Here is a 22,709-nt window from a genome sequence, read left to right as displayed (position 1 = left end):
ACCCCTAGGCTGATAAATATTGTCAAGGTTAACTGAATAAGTCAGTCAAATATAAGTCAACAATATGATTTATTTTATTTTTTTCTTCTGACAACATAAACGAAAAGAGTATCACTACTGAGCTGGAAAATCAAGTTTGCAGGGTCCACGCTGATACTGCACCACTAAGCCAACAGCTGCGGACATCAACAGCACTGCTCTGACTGGCATGTGGCATTTGTTGTGAGGAAGGCCTCTCAAATATAATAAATTAGAGAGAAATAAAAATCAGCCTAGTTTGGGCAAAACAAACCCCACAGCAGCAAACAAAAGCATGCCACAGGAGTGTCTAAAAGACATTCATATGGACTAGCTTGTGAGCTGCTAAAAACTAATACTGAGTTTGCAACAGGGTGATCTCTTTCCACTGCCCAAATCCTGCAGTCCTGAAGGATTTACTGAAACTTGCCTGGCTTCAATTGAGAGCACTGGGCTTACTGCGCTGATGCCATTCAGCAATCTGCAGCAAGACAATGTTCAAAACAAGTGGAAGAGAAAGCCTAAAACATAAAATTATGACCAAAATTCCTCTCTGTATTTTCTTAAAGTTTACAGGAAGCTTACAGCTGTCACTGTAAGCTGTAAGCTTACAGCTTAAAATACTGTTGCACACTTCCTTGTAACCCAGGTACAAGTTATGGATATCAAGGGCTGCCATGTTCTACAAAGTGCTTCCCAACACTCATCATACATTTGGATTTTTCCTTTCAGTTGACAGATATAAGTGATCATATATGGCCTGCAAACACCCTACTTCTCATCGCACTCTAGAGATTAGAGAATTTGTGTTCTTCCAGTCTCTCTCACAGCACTGGTAACTCCAGACTTTTCCAAGAAAGTTAATGTTTCCTGGGATCTCCACCCATTTTCGAACAATTTGTAACCCTTCTGGAGATTTCAGATCAAATAACAGCATGAGATACAATCATTGGCTTTAGGACTACAGCTGCATTTTCAGATTCTGCAAGCTGAGTAACTGCTCTTAACCCATACCAAGCAGTTCTAAGAAATGATCTGCCTTATTTCCAGCTTTCTTAGTACTTGCCACATTTACATATGGAATATACACATTTCCTTCGTTTTGGGAAAGGGAAGGCAAGTGGGAGGGAACATTGGAGGATCAGACAGGATATAACCACGAAAAGTGTTTCCAGCCACCTCATCCATTTGAAGAGGTGTCTTGATGGCACTGAGCACATCATATGATGGTAGTTGACATTCCCATGAGCTGCAAGACACCCCTATTGAATCTTAGGGATTTACTGCATGGTGTTTAGGCATGGGATTGGATTCAGTTTGGCATCATAGTTGGGAACACATTGACCCAGAGTAAATAGGTTCATCATATCAGTATCCTAATTTTTTGGAAAAACAAGCATGCGAACAAAAAAATCCCCACAGCTAAACTCCACTGGTTTACCTTCCTGTAAAATCACAGAATCACAGAATTGTAGGGGTTGGAAGGGAGCTCCAGAGATCATCGAGTCCAACTCCCCTGCCAAAGCAGGTTCCCTACAGCAGGTCGCACAGGTAGGCATCCAGGCAGGTCTGGAACATCTCCAGAGAAGGAGACTCCACCACCTCCCTGGGCAGCCTGTTCCAGTGCTCCGTCACCTCACTGTAAAGAAGTTCCTGCGCACATTTGTGCAGAACTTCCTATGCTGCAGTTTCCTTTTCCCTTGTCCTGTCTCCACTCACCACTGAAAACAGTCTGGCCTCGTCATTCTGCCCCCCACACCTCAGATATTTATAGACCTGGATCAGGTCCCCTCTCAGTCTCCTTTTCTCAAGGCTGAACAGACCCAGTTCACTCAGCCTTTCTTCATAGGACAGATGCTCCAGGCCCCTCACCATCTTTGTGGCCCTTCGCTGGACTCTTTAATGGTTCCAACAGAATGGCTGCCCAGGGCCCCAACCAGCCTGGCCTTAATCACCTCCAGGGATGGGCACCACAGTTCTCTGGGCAGCAGTGCCAGTACCTCACTGTCCTGTGAGTCAAGAATTTCTTCCTAATGTCTAATCTAAACCTCCGCTCATTTAATTTAAAGCACCTCCTGTTTGGGATTGCCCCAACACAGGTGAAGGATCTTGCACTTGCCCTTCATGAGGTTGGCATGGGCCCAACTCTCACATATGCCCAGGTTCCTCAGGATGGCATAATTCCCTCCAACATGTCTATCGCACCACACAGCTCAGTGTCATTCACAAACCTGAAAAGGATGCACTCAGTCCCACTGTCTGTGTGACTGAAAAAGATGTTAAATAGTTCCAGTCTAGTACAGACTCCTGAAGAATGCTGCTTGTCAGTTTCCCATTTGGAGATCAAGCCATTGACAAAAGTCTGAGTGACACCATCCAGGCAATTCCTTATCCTCCAGTGATCTATCCTTCAAATCCATGTCTCTCCAATTGAGAAACAAGGACGTCAAGGAGGACAATGTCAAATATTTTTGCTCATTTTACCTTCTGACCTCAGGTTTGTATGTTATTAGTATGGTCAGGCTGAGGTTGGACTTGATGACCTTGAGGGTCTTTTCCAACTTCAGCAATTCTATGATTCTATGGCTCTACGACACAGAGAATTAAATTTCACTTAACTTCCATCATGAGCTAGAAAAATTCACTGGTATTGTTTGCTTGTATATTTTCTATTCTATTTGTTCATATATTAAAAAAATTACAGAACTGTCACCATGTGGCACATACTTAAATTGAGTGTCCATGTGACTGTGTTACCCTAAAATTATCTGTCAGTATCTCTGAGTCCTCCTCCCAGTTAGCTACCACTCATCAGCTCTGGTGGTGGCTATCTCTAAAGAGCTGTTAGTGACCATATCTCACACTAAATGTGTCAGTAATTCAAATATTTGGCAAGGCTGGACTTCTCTCCATTAAGCGATTAGATGGCATTTTGGGTTAGTCTTTCGCTCACAACTGAGCTGTCCTTCACTCCTATCTCAATGACTTAAAAAATAATTTTAAAAAATTGAATATGACAAAAAACAAATAAACAAAAACTCTGGTATGAGTAATAGTAGCCTTTAAATAGAGAATATCAGGAGAAGACTGCTGTAAATGTTGAGCTGGATGTGAAGTGGATGGCTTGGACATGACTGGCAAATTCTCAGAGTAAGATCCTACTCACAATCTCACAAAATACTCACAAAGTAAAAATCATCAAATTTGAGCTATTTTTACACACAATGGAAAGCACAGCCATATCCTCGCTCTGGCCATTGAGTCATTTTGAACTTGCTGCAGATTATTTTTTTCCAAATACTCTTCTGTTCTTCTTGGCTGAGATATACGTGAGAGGTTCCATGAAGCAGAGACCTCATTCTAATAGTGCTAATCATCTTGTTTAGGATCCCTGTTTACAGTAGAATAGAAAGGATGCGTTTTGTCTTCACGTGCCCTTATGCAAACCCAGGATCTGACCTTGCAGACTCTGGAACAGAGTCACGTCTGTTTGGGAGATGATATCACTCATGTCACTCCTGTATCAGCTTTCTGCTGGCATCGGTTCAGCTCTTCTAAGCAACAATCTCCCTCTCCACAGCCCTCAGTTCACTTGAAGCTTTTATTGGGATAACTGCTGTTTTCTCAGTTATTCCAAATTTAAAGGTCACTGGAGAGTCATGCTCCAGGTCAGCTCTTTGCCCTGTTACTATTCCTTAACAAGCATCTGTGAAAGTCACCAAAACTCAAAGGCAGTCCAGCTCTATACTCTACTTATAAAAGAAAACACAGCCGAAGTATCCCAGTGTGTACATCAGCAGCCTCTGGATTGCATTAGAACGGGTGGCAGACAGACAAAAAGCTCTCTTTTTTAAAAGTATCTTGAGACATCTAATCTCAGAACTGCCACTTTGAAAAACACATAAGGCACAAATTTTCTATTCCTTGAACATCATAGTACATTCCCCAAAACTGTATCCTTGGATATACTGCATGATTGATTCTCAGATCTGGGAACCAGGGACTGAGAGAAACACAAGCATTTCTGTTCACCCTCAAAAATGAATGCAACCATTTCTTCAAGAATTCCTCCACATTAGTAGCATTAAGGCTCTAACTCCATTTCAACTTTTAAATCATTCTGTCCAAAAGGGTTATAATGAATTACAACGACTTAGGTCCATGAAGGAGACTCTGATATTAATAAATAAATAAATATATAAATCCTAAAAGGAAAAGTCAACATTCAGGGCTAGACCAAGTGTGCACTGCTCTAAGCATGTACAAGTAAGTTCCCTGAGAAAACCTTAAATTCAAACACCATTCTGTTTCATCGCAAATGTTTTCTTTATTTCCTTGTTTTGTTTGTTTCCAGGGATATTTGTTCCATGTTAACAATGATGAGAGGGGACAATCAAGAAGAGACGGCACCATCACAGGATGTTGAGCATAGCCATGGAAGTCATTCAGACAAGAGATAAGATTTCCCACGTTCATTGCTTTCAATAACAAAGCTGAAAGCCCAGCCAGAGAGGAAAGAGTACCCGGTACTAAGGTACTAGTTTATTATTTGTGAGACTGCTGATTTCAAGCCTGCAGTAGAATTTCAGTGGTAAAACCACATGTGCTAGTGCAAGGTCTAGAGCTGGTGTCTTTAACAGCCAACTCATCTGGACACATCATACCTGCGTGAGCACAGCCTGGGGACTGCTGACTTCTTTGAGACTGATGTGGCACTAGCTTTGGCCCATGCTACCAACTGGACATCTATGCACGTGGCATACATAAAGAAGAAAATTCTTGTGTGCAAAGTTTTGTAAGCTGGAAAGAATGCAGAAGAGAAGAGCAAACTTCTCCAAGGTTGGTGATTGCATTGGAGATGCGTGCAGGACTCCATGAACCTGCCCAAGCTTCTCAGAGCAGATCAGTTCCAAAATCCAGAGACCACACTCCCACAAGGATATAGCACTGTGCTTCACCTAACGAGACTAATGGCAAAACTTGGTACTTCAGATTCATCATCACTGAAACTGCTATACGGCATATAAGCAGGAATGGCTTGTCCCTTTCCATGAGAGACACCGTTTGTTTACAAATTTGAACCACCACCCTCTTCTCATCAGATGAGCTCTCTGTGTTCCTGAAAGCCTTGCAGCTCTACCCTGCACCTGTCCCAGGTGTGACTCCTCATCCCTTGAAATGAATGACCAGAACTGCACACACTATTCCAGCAGAGATCTCAGCACAAATTTGCACAGTAAATTCAACACTTCACAGGATATACTGCAGCATGTCTCCTTTCCAGTTCCTGGTTTTCCCATTACTAAACGTTTCCTCTAGTATCTTTGCCAGCTGATGAGCCTCTCACTTTCACCACCACCACCTGATAGAGAAAACTGCCCCAGTAATCCCACCATATCAGCTAGGTTTATCTTACCTACAACAAGCTGCCTTTCTAAATGATGCACGGAAAGGGCTTAGGTAATTTCTGCTGGGGATCCATTCCTGCCAAGTTTTGATCACTGTTTATTTTCTCTCATTCCTAAACATCCAAGTTCCAGAGGTGATGTTCCACCTCTCTGGTCTCCTGATAATGCTGAAGTGTTTCCCACCTCTATGCTTACTTGCAGCCCTGTTTAAATAAGTTAAAACATTTGCAAGTGAATCAGAAAGAAAAAGTGTGAGGCAACTTTGCTTTTATGTCTGTAAAGCCGTGTATGAGGGTTAAAGTCACATACTGAGAAAGGAAAAGCACAGCCCTGGTGAGATGCCTGGATAATTAACAAGGGGAAAGAGAGCATGTTCTGCATTACATTTGGAAACAGCACACAGAACCCTGAACTTCAGCATCTTTTCTGTTCTCTGTACTTTGGGGATGTTGAGAAACAACGGAGAACGCAAAGAAGAACTGGCCTGAGGGTGAGAAAATACAGAGGATCAGACTAGATGGCTGGTCAAAGACTTGACTGTATTCTAAAGTGAAATTTACGATTTTTTTTTTTTTTCATGTCCCTACATTACAAGTCCTATCACAGAGGAATTAACCAATACTTACCACCCTGTATTTTTTATGCTTTGTGCTTGAGGACAGACCCTACTGTCTCCCACCAACATCAATGGAATCATGCATCCAAGCATCTCTGATGACCTGTGCCTTAGGGCATCAGTGGGCTGAGAACAAACTTAGCTGATCTTGAAAAGGAAGGGCTAAAAAAATGCAAAGTATTTCTTGCAGTTAGAGAAGACACACCAGTCCACTGTCGATTTCCAAGACTTTCTAGAATGGCACATCTTTTATTTATTTATAAGCAGCCAAGGACTGCTGACTGTTCAAACAACTTACGAAAGAATCGACCTGTTTTTGTTAAAAATAATAATACAGTAACAATGCATTACCCAAACCTAAAAATCTTAAAAATAAATAAAAATAAATGGTGAGACAGGAAAGTGCTAAAAAAAACCCAGAACTTAAATGTTCGTGCACAACAACTGAGTTAGTTGTTTCCCTGTAAAACACCAATTACTTCATCACGAAGGAGAGTTTGAACCATTGCACCAAAGCTGAATTCCATATGCTAAAGCCCATTTTCACCATCATTTAAAGCAGCATAAGTCAGCAGAAGTCCAACCAAAGCTAATGGAGCTATACCTAATCTGCAGGGTACTGCAAAACAGATTTTGATGCTGGCTGGCATTTTTGCTCACAAGCAGTAGGAAACAACAAGAATTAATCCTGCTGTCTTGGATAGGGCTGATGTATTTTTGCATCTACTTTTTATTTTATATGCTATTTTTGCATATATTTTTGCATATATTTTGCATACATGCTGTTGTATTTCAACCCAGATGTCACCCAAAAGAATCCACGCTTTACTCTCACCGACATCTGAAGCATTTTTAGAATGTTCCTAACTTCAACAACTGATATCCCAAGTTCAAAAATAATTTTCTTTCTTTATGAATTTCAGCTAAATGCTGTAAATAGAAAAATAAAGGGCTGTGTAGCTCCCAAGCAAACACTGACCTTACAAAGGCAATGACCATCCAGGTGACCATATTATGAACAACCTCAAGCCATTTAACAGAACATTGTGGAAAATTTACCTTTTGAAAAGGAAATTTTAAAGAGAGAGAGATTTTGGAAACAATAGTAAAGGCTTACCATAGGCAGTGCAAACAAAGAACAGTAGCTGATTGGGTCTCTCAAAGCCTTTCACAGACAACATATTTATTAACAGTGAAGGAGTCAAATAAACTGCCATGCTGAATGTGTCTTGCCATTTCTGGAGCTGTTGCCAGGTAATAATAGCAATAAAAAATTAATTTTCTTGTTAGATTTATGCTTTGGGAAGAAGGGGAGCCACAAATATGATTCCAGTACATTAACAGTTGGCCTTTATAAAGATACTGCAGCAAGTGTCAGGGAGGTAAGCAATGTGAATGCCTTCCAGTTAAAGGGTAAAAGATGGGCAAGTGTCTTCAAAGACAATCAGCTTCACTTTGTATGCAGTAATAAGGGCAATTTTGAAAGTATTTTAAATCTTCAGTTTAGACACTTTTTAAACAACAAAAAGACATTTCTATCAGAACTTAGCACCTACTTTAACCACACTCCTCCAAGAAACCTTCCTTATAAACAGACTTTTTCTATGCCACATGAACGAATGACACTTTCCCCATGGAATTGAAGGACTAAAAAGTGGCCTTTCTTCATTTTAGTGAGCTGCAGAGTGCTGCTTTGATACTTGACTGGTTGTTCAAAACCCACATTTTAGAAGCCTTTGCTTTTCTCTGTCCCAATTACCGGGCAGCCTGGGCTGACAGAAGGACATGGCCCAGGTCTCCCCCACTGCAGCACTAGATTAGGACCACTCCTGAAACTCGTCTTCTCAAGTATTTCCCACAAACACCAATCATTTGTGTCCAGTGCAAGACCCCACAGATATTCCCTTTGTTTGACTTCTTTGCAGCCTTTTCTCTGCATGCATCCTATTGTAACAAGGAGGATACTGAATCTTTTGAAACAGTTAATTTTCTCCCAGCTGAGCCTGGATTTCAGTAATAAATGTTCGTTGTAATTTTTCATTCTCTCAGCCTTTATACTTCCATGAACAAAGGTCAAGTTGGCATTTAATAAAAAGATTACTATGTTTGTTTTGATTCTTTCTTCCAAAAAAAAAAAAGTATTACAGAGCAAAGCATCAAAGTGGACTACATGGACTATAGCCAGAGTCTTCAGCCTTAGTATGCAATTAAGAGGAATATGAATATACGAATACAGGAAAGTTTCTCAATTTCCATTCTATATATATATTTGTCCTGTATTAGTCTTCAAGTCCTTAAGGAAAAATTATTGGAACAACTTTCTTTTTATTGGAATTGTAATGGCTCTAAGGTCAATGCAAATGTTTGGAATCACTCCGTCTCGGTACTTAAAAATATCTTACAGTCCATATTGCAAACTAGAATGTGTAAATAAACGCATGTGTATCTTTAGCCATCCTTGCTTCTGACTTCTTGTTTTCTGCTGCTCTTTTCACTCTACCACAGCTATTTTCACTGGAGATGTTCCAGTGATGTACCATTAACTTATTCCCACTGTGGAAATACTCTGGATATTTTTGCAACATAAGAAAACATCACAAAAATCTAATTTGTCTCTCAGTGGATATGAAAAAATATACTTTAAAAGGGACCTTTTTTTTCTTCTTATCTCAAACAGTAGCATTTCGTTGAATAGGAATGACAACAAATCATCCTAAGAAAACAAAGACCAAAAAGTTATTTGAAGACTCAATTTACAGCAATCTTCTTTGTGCAAACAGGAACACTACCTCTCCAGGATAAATTACCAAGTGTTTTTTTTTTCTGCAAGGCATAAATTAGGTGGGTTTTTTCCTACATTTTATAGCTGGAGACATACACAATACTGAAATCCCCTAGTAAACCTTAGTGGGTAACTGAAGGCAGAATTTGGCATGATATGGATCATTGAGGAGCACAAAAACGTAGCCCAGCATCTAGGAAAACAGTTAGGCTCTTGGCAAACCCATATGAAGGTTAAACAATCTTGCCTCCCAGGGTCACAGTGCCTTCCACTGATGTAAATCTGGAGGAGTGCAGAAAGGCCCCTTCCAGCCACGTTCAACAAAACCACTGCTCAACTACGGGTCAGCGCAAGGACAAGAAACAGCACAAACAAGAGCCTAGCCAACAAACGCCGCCTGGGAAGTCAAGCATAGAACTTGCTTCTTTGGTAAGATGTGTTCAATTTGCTCTAACAACTTCTAGTGTTCTTTCTTTCATGGAATGCTAACAAGAGTTAGGAAGAGGAATTCCATAACTGATGCTACATGGCATGAGCGCAGTGAAGTCAGCAGAGCTATGGATACACAAACCTCAACATTGTTGGTGCCAATCAGGGGACCTAACAGCACCCCCGAGCACAGGTGAGCTTACAAGAACAATCAAGAAGGATCCAGACCTACAAACATTTTTTATATTATATACGTTTACTAGATATAAAAATATATATATATATTTACTGTATTTACCCTTGTCAAGGATTTTTCTTGAGCTCCTGAGTCATATTGTAACATTTCTGTAGGCAAATAACTTGGTTTAAGATCATGCAAGGAGAGGGTTTAAATGCACCATGGATCTCCTTTGAAATTGCAAGAGCAGCCAGGAATGCAAGTCTGTAGGAAAAGTTTTTCACTAAAGTTTTATCACAGTGAAACTCAACTCTCTACAACAAGTTTTAAAACTAAAAGGAAATAGGACATGTTAACACGATCCACTAAACTATACAGACGGAGATGACTGAACCTGGTCTCTTAGGCTTAAGGACAAGGACTCAGGAAGTCATAGAATGGCTTGGTTTGGAAGGATTTATTATCTCCTGTTTTCCTATTAAACGAACTAGAAGACCAGCAGGACAATGTAGAATAAAAATATATCCCATGTTCTCTATTATTAAATATAATCCACTTTGTGTTGCTTTATTTTAAAATCAGGAAAACTTGAAATGAGAATTTTCTGTGAAAATTCCTGAAAAGAATTACTCCTTTACTAACAGCCCCCTCATCACTCCAGTCTGAGATTCAAAGGAGTTTCACCAACTGCTGTTCTCTGGATGTGTGCTTTCTAGTCTCCAGGGAGTAGTGGAGTAGACTTAAGAGTTTCTTCAGGGGAAAAAAAAAAGCCTAATTAGCTTTTCATCCAAATATATTACACATCAAAACAGTGTTTCTCTATCTGCCTAAACAAAATGCCTATTTTCATACAACCAGCACATTATGTAATATATTGAGAAGTCAACATCCGAGGCACCACAGAAGTCATAGTCTGAGACAACAGTTTCTGTAGACTGTCTGGGCCACCATTGTGCAGACAACCAACCCAACCACACACGAGACCTTCAAGTAACCAATTCTCAAGTAGAAATCAGCCCACACTGCAAGCGTGCATGGCTGTTGCTTCTCCTTGCTTTTGCCTTAGGGAGATGCAGCTGAAAGCAACTCTCCACTCCCGAAGTTCCAGTGACCTCTGGTCCTTCGCGTCCCTTCACTTCCAAACAAGTAACATGTACCAAAGACACCCAACCCCACTTTCAGCCAGTTTTTCTCTTCTCACAGATGCTATTATAAAGATTAAATAATTCTTCCTTTGCTACTTTTGTTTCAATTATAACTCATTTAAACTCTCAAAGGCAATAATCTCTAAGCTAAGGGTTTTGTCAGAATTCCAGACAGCATTGCTTAGGAAACAACACTGCTTTTTGATGCAGCTAAGATGATATATTCCATAATAAAAATTGTGTCTGATTATAGCATCTTGTTGAATAGGCAAGATGTCAGATTTACAACATATTAAATGTGTTGAATCATAAAGATATTAACATTCCAGCGAGACATTAGAGCTCTGGGCAGGAAGTTATTTACAGTGAAATGACGCATCCAATGAAGTTATTTGCTCTCTCATATAAAAAGAGTTCTAAGCATACTTTTTCTTTGACTGTTTTGACAAATTTTTATGCTGTCAGCATTTATCCATCACTCGTAAAATATTACTATAATACTTTGTGTCCTTCTTCACCCATTTTGCAATCTGACTTTTTGGACTGAGTGTTTCGTTACAGAGAATTAGCTGTCAGCCTTCCCCTCAAGGGAGGGCAATGAGATAATCAAGTCAATATAAAGACTGCTGTTTTACACTGGAAGCTCTGCACTGCTAATTTGTCCATAGAAAGACTTCTGTTCTTCATACAATTGCTAGCCTAGACGAATATTGTTCTATACTTCTCCAAGCTCTCTCTGTAGTGTAGCTTGTCCTTGACTTATTCATTCTCCAAGAACAATCCCTTTACATATTCAGGGAATACCTTTGATTTTGCCACTCTCACCCACTTAAAACACAGTGCGTGCTCTGCCTTAGCTCCCAGCCCACCTGAAAAGGAAGGGGGAAAAATTCTGTTTGATGTGTGTTTACTACTGAATAGCTGCTCATCTTAATACAGTGAATATACACTGAGTATTTCACCTTATTTACATCCAGTACAGATCACCAATTTAAATGGTTGTGGTTAGAACTGAGGTTTAAAACAAATCAAAACTAAAAACAGAAGTACATGCTTTTAATAGCTGGATGTAAGTTAAATGTTTTATGGACTCGTACTTCATTTTCTGAACTAGGATCAACAATGAAATCAACACATGATGGAAAACACTCCTTAAGCAAGAAGGATTTTCCAAACACAGCTAAACTCTGGGGCTACTGTCTACAGCTGAAATTGTTTTTCTCTTCAACTGTTAATCACAGCTACCCTCAAGGAGATTCAGATGGATTGCTTTCTTCTCCTAGCCCAAGAAGAAACTGAGTCAGCACTGTATGGATTCAGCTCTCCATTGTTTTTTGCATATAATTGGAACAACATAGAAGAAAGTATACCAGCAGATTGACATTTGCTACTGTTAATTTACAAAAGAAGCCACCATCAGCTTGGAAACTGAAACCAAGTAACAGAAAAAAGATTTCAAAGCAGAATTGCGGGGTAGCATTTTCACTGTAAATCAAAAGTCAGCTCTGTTTACTTGGATATAGGCACAAGCTTCTGCCTGTCAGTAAGTGTGAACTTAAAGGCAGGAGTGACCAAGGGGATAGAAGCAATGCAGTGGGAAGGCACCAACAAGGGCCTTCCCCATGTCCCCACCTTAGCAAAAACAAAGCCAATCCCTTCAGACCATCTGCTCCCCATGCAGTGACAGGGATACCGAACACCTAGCAACGATTCACACATCAAAAGTCATTTCAGGACTTGGGGCACTGCGGCAGAGACATAAACGAAAGATTAAACTCAAGGACAGAAGAATTCAGCACAGCATCAACCAAAAACAAAAACAAAACAAGAAAAGTAACAGACATTCCTTCAGCATTGCACATGGGCAATCTGAAATGCGATCTATGCAGGTAATGTTTCTCTGCACATCTGTAAATCAGCAGTGTGGGTGACGCAAGATATCGTGCACACATCTGCTTTGTGTGATCTTGTTGCACAGCAACTGCTTTGCGGACACGCAATATCACCACAACAGGGAGGCTCAGCTCACAGTGCTAGATAACTTGTCCCCTGGTCATACTGATCCTATTGGGCAGTGGCTTTCTCATCAGCCTCTGGACAGTCCCGACCCATCCAGGATGCCTGCCAAGTTTTACCTATTTCTCTGAATGTAGTTTAAATGTTTTGTGTTCAACTACTGCTCATTGTGCCACGGTACCACAATGAGGGAAGGCAATCTGAGCCAACAAGCAGTTAAACATCTGCCTGCATCACGTTCCTCTGCCCTCCTGCAGACCTGCATGCTGCAGGAAGGGACAGATTTCCCAAACCAAGGCATCAGAAGAGCAAACAGGCGGTCAGGGGAAGCAGCCGTGGCTCTACAGCATTGCTTCAAGCAGTCGGGAGAACTGGCATTTCCCCAGAGTGCGTGCGTGTGTTTTCGTTTGCTTTCAGCTGATGCTTTGTTTGTCTGGGTTCTATGTAAGCAGATGAAGTCTGGAAGTGTTTAAATTATACCTTTTTGGGATGTGATTGTCTCCCATCACACACGTATCTGTTGCAGCAAGCTGGAATTTCTCCCTTCTCGTCTCTTTACCTTTTATCTTGTTTCCTGTCTGTTCTAAGCCCCTGTTTTTACTGCTTTCCCTTTCTTTTCTTGTTGCTTCATACCTTCATCCCTCAATCCCTCACCCTTCTGCCCCATTCCTCCTGATGCAGAGCAACCCCTCTCCAGGGGTCTCTGCACCTATGCTATCCTGCTGCCAGCAAGAGTGGCAAAGCAACCCGACCTTAGAGAGTGTACACAACGCTTAGGATAATTACCAAAGTGGTATTCCCTTTGGCTGCCTATTTTTATTACATATTTTGTATCAACCACGGGAGGCCCTGGGGCTACTATTTTGTTTGTCTGGAGCCTCTGTGCTAGACGCCATGCCCGGGAAAGTCAGTTCATATTTAACCCTATATTCAGCAGATGAAAACCATAATGTAACGCACCTGGTTCTCATTATTGATCTAGCCACAAAGGAGGGCACTTATCACACAACTCGCTCTCTCTTGCCAATTTTAAACGTCTCCCGACTGCTTTGATGTGAACATCAAAAACTTCCGGACTGCACGAGCAGCTAGCTGCCAGACCTCATCCTTTAATTGTACCAATTTCTACCTTAGTGCAGCACTCACCATCATTATGCAGTGTTCTGAAGGACCATTAGTTATATTGGCTCATGTGGGAGTGAACTCTGCACAGAGGAAACACTGCCCAGTAAATCCCCAGCACCTATGTGTTTTGCTGCAGCAGACTCTCTAATGCACCAAGATTCAGAAAGAGTTAAGGTCCTTGGTTCCTAAAGGAGGAGGGATCCCAAAAGTCATGGCTGCCCAACTGCTGTAACCTTCAGATAGGAGCACACCTGTGGTGATGCTCTTAAGCAGCTGATACACCAGCTGAGAGCTGCCTTTGTGCTCACAGCCAAGCAAAGAAAACCAAGCAGAGGGCTGACTGTATTCAAAGCTGCAACACTTTCACGTGCTACTTTCTATGCAACAAGGAGAGGAAAATTGTATGAGAGTGGAGACAAGTAACATTCCACCATCATAGCACGTGGTGTTTTGTGGAAAAGCAATGTACCAAATTGTCATTATTACTATGTAAAAAATTTACCTGTGATGGCAATGTAAAGTAACATTTCTTAAATATATATGCATACAATGGACATATGTAATTCAATCATAGAATCATTAAGATTGGAAAAGACCTCCAAGGTCATCTAATCTAATCATCAACCCCTCCCCACTGTGCCAACTGACCATGTTCCTCAGTGCCACATCTCCATGGTCCATGGACACCTCCAAGGAAGGTGACTCCACCACCTCCCTGGGCAGCCTGTGCCAGTGCCTCACCAATCTTTCAAGAAGAAATGTTTCCTAATATCCAACCTGAACCTCCATGAATGTGTGTGTGTATATATATATATATATATATATAATTTTTCTAAATTGGAGTCTCTTATTTGTCTTCTATCTTTGTTATTACACACACAGATATATACATACAAAGCAAAGGAGAACACTCGGGCTTGTTACATGTCTTTATGAACGGAGCACGGGTAAACCTGGAGGACAGCACACATCATGGAGATGTGCTTCATATGGAGTTCAAAGCTCTGCACCTGCACATCATGGGCAGTTTGAAAGGATGAATAAATTAATATAATAAAATCTGGCACTCATTTTCAATCCGACTATCAGGTTCCTTATCTCAGCAGCTCTAACAGGATACTCTGGCATGTTTCAGATGCTGATGCCACTTTGAGTGGTGCAGATTGTGGCATTTCAGCACTGAACTACGTGCAAAAGAAGAACTCTTAGTTTATGGAAACATAAGGAAACTTGTTTGGCAGCCGTGGAATTACAGCTGTTGTGTATGTTTGCTTTTCTGAAACAAAAACAAAAATGAAAATCTTATCCTCTCTTAAATTTTCAGCAAAATTTTGTTATGGAGTGCATTACCCTGAAAGAGAATTGGAGATTAAGCAGCGCTTTGCTCTAATCAGATAAATTTCTTGTTTACAATGTTATATTGTAATGTAAATCAGGGCTCTTTCAATGCTATTAAAATTAAACTGATGAGCAAAACTTCAGGGGGAAGCACAACAGCAGAACGAGAAAACAAACCTCTAAAAACAAAACTCAATAGACAAATGACAAAATTTCAAGCTTGCTTACTCCAGCTGAGAGGATCAGTACTGCATAGTGCATTTTTTCCCTTTTGGAGGCTCACGAAGTATCTGGGAGCCAGGAATGGTGCGTGGTCCCCAAGGGCATATTAGTGACAATGCTGCTCTTTGGGAAGCAGCTACACTCCAGTGTACTTGCAATCACTTTTATCTTCTAAGAATGTGCAAAACAATGCTGTGCATAGGAAGAGGAGGCTCCACGAGCAGTATCAGTGTTCAGAAGAGGGAAAAGAAAAACTCAGGGCATGCAATTTCTGGTTAGTATCAGGATTGAGTAGGGTATCCATATATGAGCATTCTCTTCTGCTGTGATTTGATTTTTTTTGTGTTTTGCTCTGAAGTCTGCAGCAAACTTTCATGGCAAAACTGAAAACCTGATGTGTAGGGAAGGCCTCTGTAAGACACATTTAACTGCAATTATCAGAAGCCAACAGCCTATATAGAAACACATCTGGGCTGCATAGAAGACCCTTTGCTTCCAAAACACTACAAAAGCTATTGATGAACTTCTGAGCTAAATTTTAAGCTCCACAACATGGCCGTATTTGCACATACACTGATGTCCTCTATTCCACCAGCAGCATCTCCTCCTTGCTAGTCCTGCAGGACACCGACTGCATGCAGAATTAGAATCACAGAACTACATGTAATCGTGTGAGTTGGAAGGGACCCTAAGGTGTTATCTGGTCCAACTCTCCTACAGTGAAGAGAGACACCTACAACTCAGGCAGGTGCTCACAGCCCCTCCAGCCTGACCTTCAGAATAGAATCAGAGAATCCTTTGATCCAGAATGGACATTTACACTGGGATATGATCAGGTACCTGTATCTTTCACTTCTAGCAAAGGAAACAGGAACTGGAGAGCACTCACCATGATTTCCAAGAAAGATGGATAATTTTTCTCACAGACCAACTGTCTGCTTAAAAGCATCAGTTCTGTCAACTTGATGTGCAAGTTGAGAGGGGCCTAGACAAGTGTCTTAAGCTTTATAAAAGAAGAAACACGTCTGTGTACCTTGCAAGTGTTCTTCCAAAGTACACAGACCCAGGTTGAAATATCTACCTGTCTGATTCAGAACAAAGATCAGACAAGCATAGGGTCCTGCTCTGCACACTGCTTTTGTTAAATCAGACCTTCATTTTTGTCCACAACTTCTGAAAAAGACTGAAACTATTTATCTCAAGTCTATTAACAGCAATATTTCAGTATCTAGCAGACAACAGGTGAGTGACAAAATATTTTGCTACCAACAAATATCGTCTGAATGTTGTTGTTTGGAAACATATTCCCTGCTCTTGCTGAAGGTAATATGTAGATCTCCTACTATACAACAGTTAGCAAAGTGATCAGGTTTTAACAGATCTTAAAAAAAAAAAGATGCCTTTAATTAATAAATCGTTGAGTTTCCTGCACTTGGAAACATCACCATCCCCTTGCAAGAAGACACTGCTAGCATAAAGCAAGAAAATGCCAACTCCACAGATGCTGTTTTTACACACAGACACATCCCTTTGTTATCACAGATGGGATAGACAGAGTCAAAGCCCCTGAAGAGTCATTAAGGTTATAAGAGACCTCTAAGATCATCTAGTCCAACCCCAACTCCCCCACCATGCCCACACACACGTCTCTCAATACCGCATCTCCACAGTCCTTGGACAACTCCAGGGTTGGTGACTCCTCCACCTCCCTGGGCAGCCTGTGCCAATGCATCACTGCTCTTTCTGAGCATAAACATTTCCTAACATCTAACCCAGCACTGGAGTTTTCACCCAGCATTTCACTTTTCACCCAGCACTGGAGTTTTACCACTACACCCTGTATGCCCACCTGGACAGGCCATCACTACAGATAATTTATGCAAGAGTTTAAATGAGAGTTTAAACGCTGTACGAGCTCAAACTGCTTGTTGCATCCGTTCCCCTGTTTTCTTATGAAAATAAATACAGAGAACATCTAAAAAAATACGAATCAATCCAAGCCAAGGGCCAGACTGCACACTTTCAAAAATGAAAAATACATCTAATTATGTACAAGGTTGCTATGACCACAGGGAGAAATGCCAACATACTCTCAGTGCTTGGCCCTGCTTTTGGCTTGGCCCTGCATTTGGCTCATTTATATTCATGAGTAAATCTGGTAAAAAAATTTCAAGAAATATTTCTTTTGTGATGAGAAGATGCTATTTTTTACTGAAGTGCTCTGCAAAACATGCTGATTTTCACGAAAAAAAATCCAACAGGAGGAAAAAAGAAGAAGAAATTGTGTTCAGTCAAGAGTTTATGCTCAGGAATTTTGACATCTGACTTCAAAAGTACTCTTTTTCTACTTCTTGTATTGCAGATTTTAATGAGCAGTGTGTGCTGCCTCATGCCTGGTGTGGGATGGCATGAAATAGAGCTTGGGTCAATTTGGTTAATTGAATTTGACTTAGGAAATGAATTAAATGTGTATGGTAATAGCTAATAGCTTTAAAAGGCATACTGTCAGCTCCTACCTCTAACAAAATATTAAAATCATGACACGATGCATAATTATTGTCATTGTGAAACCGTGAAAATAAGTCTTGGAAGACAAAAATAAAATTTTATAAGTTTAAATACCAGAATATCAAAGTTAAGCTTTTCAGGAACCTGGAGTGAAAATTTCCTACAGCCAAAGGTGAGTTTCATGTCCAGCTGAAGTTTTTAAAATGTTCAGTATTGCGCCAGAAGTGAGAACAGGATTGTAAGGCCCCTGAAAGTTCAGAAAAATAATAGAATCATTAAGGCTTGGATGACCACAAAGACCATCTAGTCCAACCACCAATACCTCCCTGCCAGGCCCATTATGCTGAAGCCCATCTTTAGGCATCACTGGCTTCTCCAATGCTTGCATGTTCCCTCTCATCTCACTATCAGCTCCAACCTTGAAGTATCAATTAACATGAACTTAAGACATCCTCCATGTGAGGCTGCTCTGCTGAGCCACACATCTTCATGCAGGAAATGCTATCGTGCAAAGGAGGAGAGCCCAGAGAAAGGGATGGAGCTCTCACACATCCCCAGTGCCAGACCCTGGATAAAGGTCACTATTTGGAAATTCACCTTTTTCCTTTTTTTTCCCCTTTTTTTTCAAGATTAAACAGTCCTAGCAGCCACAGACATAGACAAACTTTAGAAACACGAACCACAACAACACAGAGTGTGCAGTGCAGTGATTTGGAAATGCTCACCAGGGTCTGTGTGGGCTGGGGATGGTGAACACTGCCAGGGAGTTGCAGGGGGGAAGGAAGGGAGGGCTTGACAGAGCAGAGCCCAAAGGTCAGCAACACCTCAGCGAGGATGAAAGACAGCATGAGCGGACTTGGCAGCCAGACACAGTCCTGCTTTCTTTGCACGGGGAGCTCAGCAGCCAGTGGAGCCTGTGAAGTCCTCCTCTGCTGTGCACAAAGCAGCCCCACTTCTCTTGGAGAGATGTGGGGATGTGCAGCAGCAAAGATGCAAGTAGCAGGATGTACTTTGTATTTTTGCAGTTCCTGCTCCAGAACTTCAAACAGCCTTTCACAAGATGGGGCCTGATCTGCTAGGGGGCAATCAGCCCATGGCTGATTTTTATGGTCCCTTCTAACTCAGCCACTCTATGGTTCTACAATTCAGTGCTATTAAAGCAGGTGCTGCCTCTCCTTCATAGGGAGAGAAGATGAGCAAAGCATGGGCTGCAAGGATGCTAACACTGCTCAGGCAGAGGTGTGGTACCTTCCCAGGTGCACAAACAGTACAGCACTGCTGCATCATGAGTCTGCAGCAATCAGATACCTGTACCAAAAAGAAAATACCAGGACCCTGGGAATAAATGAGGGATCTCTGTAACACTTCTCGTGAGCACCAGTGTGCCTTATAACATTTCTGATATACATAAGCGGCTCTGGCACACGCAGACATACACACACATGAGCAGAGTGCTGTTGACTCCACAAAGCAAAAGCTCTCACAAGAAGCAGCCTTCATGGATGAGAAGTCTCATCTGCAGATGGAGCTAATCAGAGGACATCAGTAAAGGGATATGTGTGTTCTCATGCTTTGTGTATACTTCAATGTATCATCAAGTGTTCTTTATCATCCTTACGACAGCTTTAAGATTATTGATGTTTCTCAAACACACAGCTTAAAAAGAAGGGAAGGGGAAAGAGAAGGGGAAGGGGAAAGAGAAGGGGAAGGGGAAGGGGAAAGGGAAGGGGAAGGGGAAGGGGAAGGGAAAGGGGAAGGGGAAGGGGAAGGGGAAGGGGAAGGGGAACGGAAAGGGGAAGGGGAAGGGGAAGGGGAAGGGGAAGGGGAAGGGGAAGGGGAAGGGGAGGGGAGAGCAGAGCAGAGCAGAGCAGAGCAGAGCAGAGCAGAGCAGAGAAGAGAAGAGAAGAGAAGAGAAGAGAAGAGAAGAGAAGAGAAGAGAAGAGAAGAGAAGAGAAGAGAAGAGAAGAGAAGAGAAGAGAAGAGAATTGGGGTTGCCCTGAATTCATTTAATTGCAGAGCTCTCAGATGACTTGTCCCGCAGAGCTGAAGCACTCAGTCATTCTGAAGGTCTGATTCATCCACCTAAAAACTCAAACGGCTACACGCTGGGGTGAGCCCAGCACATTTCCCTGGTCATTCTGTGACTGATGCAGCTCCACTGCCCTCCTGTCTGCACCCATCCGCATCGACGACTGACAGCCGGGGTCCAGCAGCCAAACCCTCGCAATCTCTCCAGCGCTGCCTTGGAGGTGACACTGGCAGCGTTACCCAACCTTTTCCCCGGACAGCAGGGGAGCTGCCAGCAGAAATGCCGCACGCCGTGACCGAGCCTCCCGTTCCGCCGGGGGTTCGGAATGCCGGATGGTTCCGCGCGGCGCAGAGGACAGGCAAGGAGCTAGAGACGGTCACGCTGTGCCCGCGGTGTTAACGCCGCGCCCACGCGTGTGTCCCGCGGCTCCGCGCTCACCTGAAGCAGGTGGTGAGCTCGCCCGTGGGCTTCAGGCACGGGTAGCGGGTGGTGGCGATTTTGTTCTCCGAGCAGACTTCCCTGTAAGACAGGGCGCCGGATGGAAAATCAGTAATAGGAAAGGAAAAAAGAAGGGGAGCGCAGGGTAACCCGCGGCCGGGGGGCACTCACCTGTCGCCGTCCTGCGGCTCCTCCCGGTAAGTCCAGGCGTGCCCCAGCGCCAAGAGCAGCAGCAGCCGGAGCGAGGCCAGGCTGCGGGCCGGCCGCCCCATCGGGCCGCCTCTCCGCTGCGCTCCGCGCCGGCTCTGCCCGCCCCGACCGGCGGCGGGGCTGCGCCGAGAGCCGCTCCTCCCGCCCCGACGGAGGGCCGCCCCCCGCGGCCGCCAGATGTGCCCGCGGGGAGGGGCCGCGTCCACCCAGATGTGCCGGCAGATGCGGTCCCGCGGCTGGGCGGGACCCCGGCAGATGTGCGGAGGGAATCGGGGGGACCCCGCGGACCCAACTCGTGTCTTTCGTGGTCCCATGGCTGCGGGGAGCGCGGGGTAAGGGGTGGGCTGGGGGGGACAGAAAGTGACAGAAAGGGGAAGGTCCGGAACCCCGGCGGTGATGAGCGGCCCTCGATGCACCATCACTGATGCTTTCCAGATTCGTCTTTATCTCACATCTCTCCCAAAGGAGCACTGCAGTTCAAAGCATCTCTGCTGGGACTGCTGTTTACCCCTGTGAATGACTGCCACTTCCCTACCGTTCATAAAAAGCAGATTAGCAACGACAGACTTTGATAAAATGCTGCATTGGCTCTGGCTGCTGTATCATATCCTGCTGTCACCCTTAAACTCCCCACAAGAAAACCCACAAAATGACGATGGCTTTGCAAAGCCTTTGTCAGCTATCCTAGCTTTGGTCAGTACATAACTCCCTAGCGGTATTGAAGACTTTGGGGAGGTGAGGGTGTGTGAGGCAGCCCTGGTGTCACTTTCACCTGTGGGATGAATAACCTCATTTACAGTTAGAATGCATTCACATATGTATTGTTACAGCCAGGAAAGTTGGAGATAAGCAAGTAATAAACTGTAAAACCCATGCTAAGCCATCAGAGAAGTAATAAGGGGATGTAAGAGGACTCAAACAATTTTGCCTCCTATTTTTGGCTAGGCAACAGGGAATGTTTGAACAAGACACTTCACTTCACTTCACACAGGAAGACTATAGTAGTTAAAATAATGCAGATCCCAATCTATGAATTAGTTACAATTAAGCTGTTAACCCCTTTGTTATATTGTCCAGTACCAAGAAAACCAGTGAACAGTAGACTCTGAACTGGAGAAGTTCTGGGGCTTTTCAGGCATTTCCCTGTGGAGCATCCACTGTTGCCATGCTCTGCTGCAGGCACTGTGAATTGCCAAACTCGGAGTGTTTCTCTGCTCTAGGTGCTGTTGCTTGTTCCTTCTTTCTCTGTGCTCAATTGAATAAGGGAGTTCTGCACAGCAGATTTTTTTCCACTTCTTGCCTTTGCTGTTGATATGACATTTTGAATGTTTATTCTTCCATAGTTCCTTCTTTTTCTTTACACAAATAATGAGTAAGCAAAGGCAGCACTCGCTGTCTTGAAGCTCGTGAGAGCTGTGGTATTTCCCACAGGACTGAGCCATCCCTGATCCTGAGAGAGCAGCAGAGGAGCAGCATCTGCATGCTGGGATGCAGGCACCAGGAGACACCTGTCTGTACATTGTGCTCTTCACCCTCCTGCCTCAACTGGAAAGCATCCAGTAACGAGGTCTGAAATGAAGTTTCTGCTGCTTTAGATTTCTGCCTGTAGATAGCAAGTGACCAACTAACTGCATTCTGAAGCCTAGAAGAGGCTACAGTCCCTCCCAAAAGCTCTAATTTTTAAAGAATTTAGATCACACTGAGCACAGTGCTGAAACCTTCTGGGTGGTTCTGAGTGCCACAGCTCTGAAAGAACTCTGATTTAAAGGATTGCTGTTTAGGCCTGGGATAAATATGTTTCCCTAGAATTTCCCCAGAAATTTTGCCATTCAGAGTGGATCTGAATCACTACCTGAATTGCTTAACCCTGCTCTCTGCTTTTCCTGTAATGCCTGCCTCCCACATAGGCATGTATCAGCTAAAAAGACACTGTACTGTCTTTGTAATTAAAAAAGTTATAGTAGCTTACATATGTTTTCATTTAATTCATGGAAACAGCCTTGTTAGTCCAAACAAGGTAACCTGCAGGTGAAGCCAGTCCTGGACTCAACTCTTTGCAAAGCAAGCCTTAGAGTCTCATGTTTGAAAGAAAGTAAGTGTGGTCAGTAGTAAAGAGAAAAGAGAGGTTCAGCAGCAGGCAACAATACCCATATTTTAATAACCCTGATAGCTCTGAACACATTGAAGTTGAGGCTTTCATCATTTTGCTTCATCAGCCTCATCTTGGCTCTAATGACCTTGCACTGG

The 22,709-nt window shown here is 42.8% G+C and overlaps 1 protein-coding gene across 1 annotated transcript in view; it reads right to left on the bottom strand.

Moving 5' to 3' along the window:
* The window catches only part of CCBE1 (collagen and calcium binding EGF domains 1), an 88,978-nt gene extending 68,408 nt beyond the window's left edge, over positions 1–20,570 (bottom strand). The window contains exons 1-2 of the mRNA XM_052670586.1: positions 20,424–20,570; positions 20,253–20,333 (exon numbers count right to left, since the gene is read on the bottom strand). Of these exons, the coding sequence (XP_052526546.1) occupies positions 20,253–20,333; positions 20,424–20,524 (182 nt within the window). The 5' untranslated portion in view covers positions 20,525–20,570. The remainder of the gene's footprint in view (positions 1–20,252; positions 20,334–20,423) is intronic.
* Positions 20,571–22,709: the final 2,139 nt, after the last annotated feature.

The sequence above is a fragment of the Tympanuchus pallidicinctus genome, unplaced genomic scaffold (genome assembly GCF_026119805.1).
Source record: "Tympanuchus pallidicinctus isolate F22 unplaced genomic scaffold, pur_lepc_1.0 scaffold9, whole genome shotgun sequence".
In the NCBI taxonomy this organism is placed as follows: Eukaryota; Metazoa; Chordata; class Aves; order Galliformes; family Phasianidae; genus Tympanuchus; species Tympanuchus pallidicinctus.
Note: the sequence above shows the minus strand (reverse complement) of the source record. Positions and strands in the feature narration are given on the sequence as shown.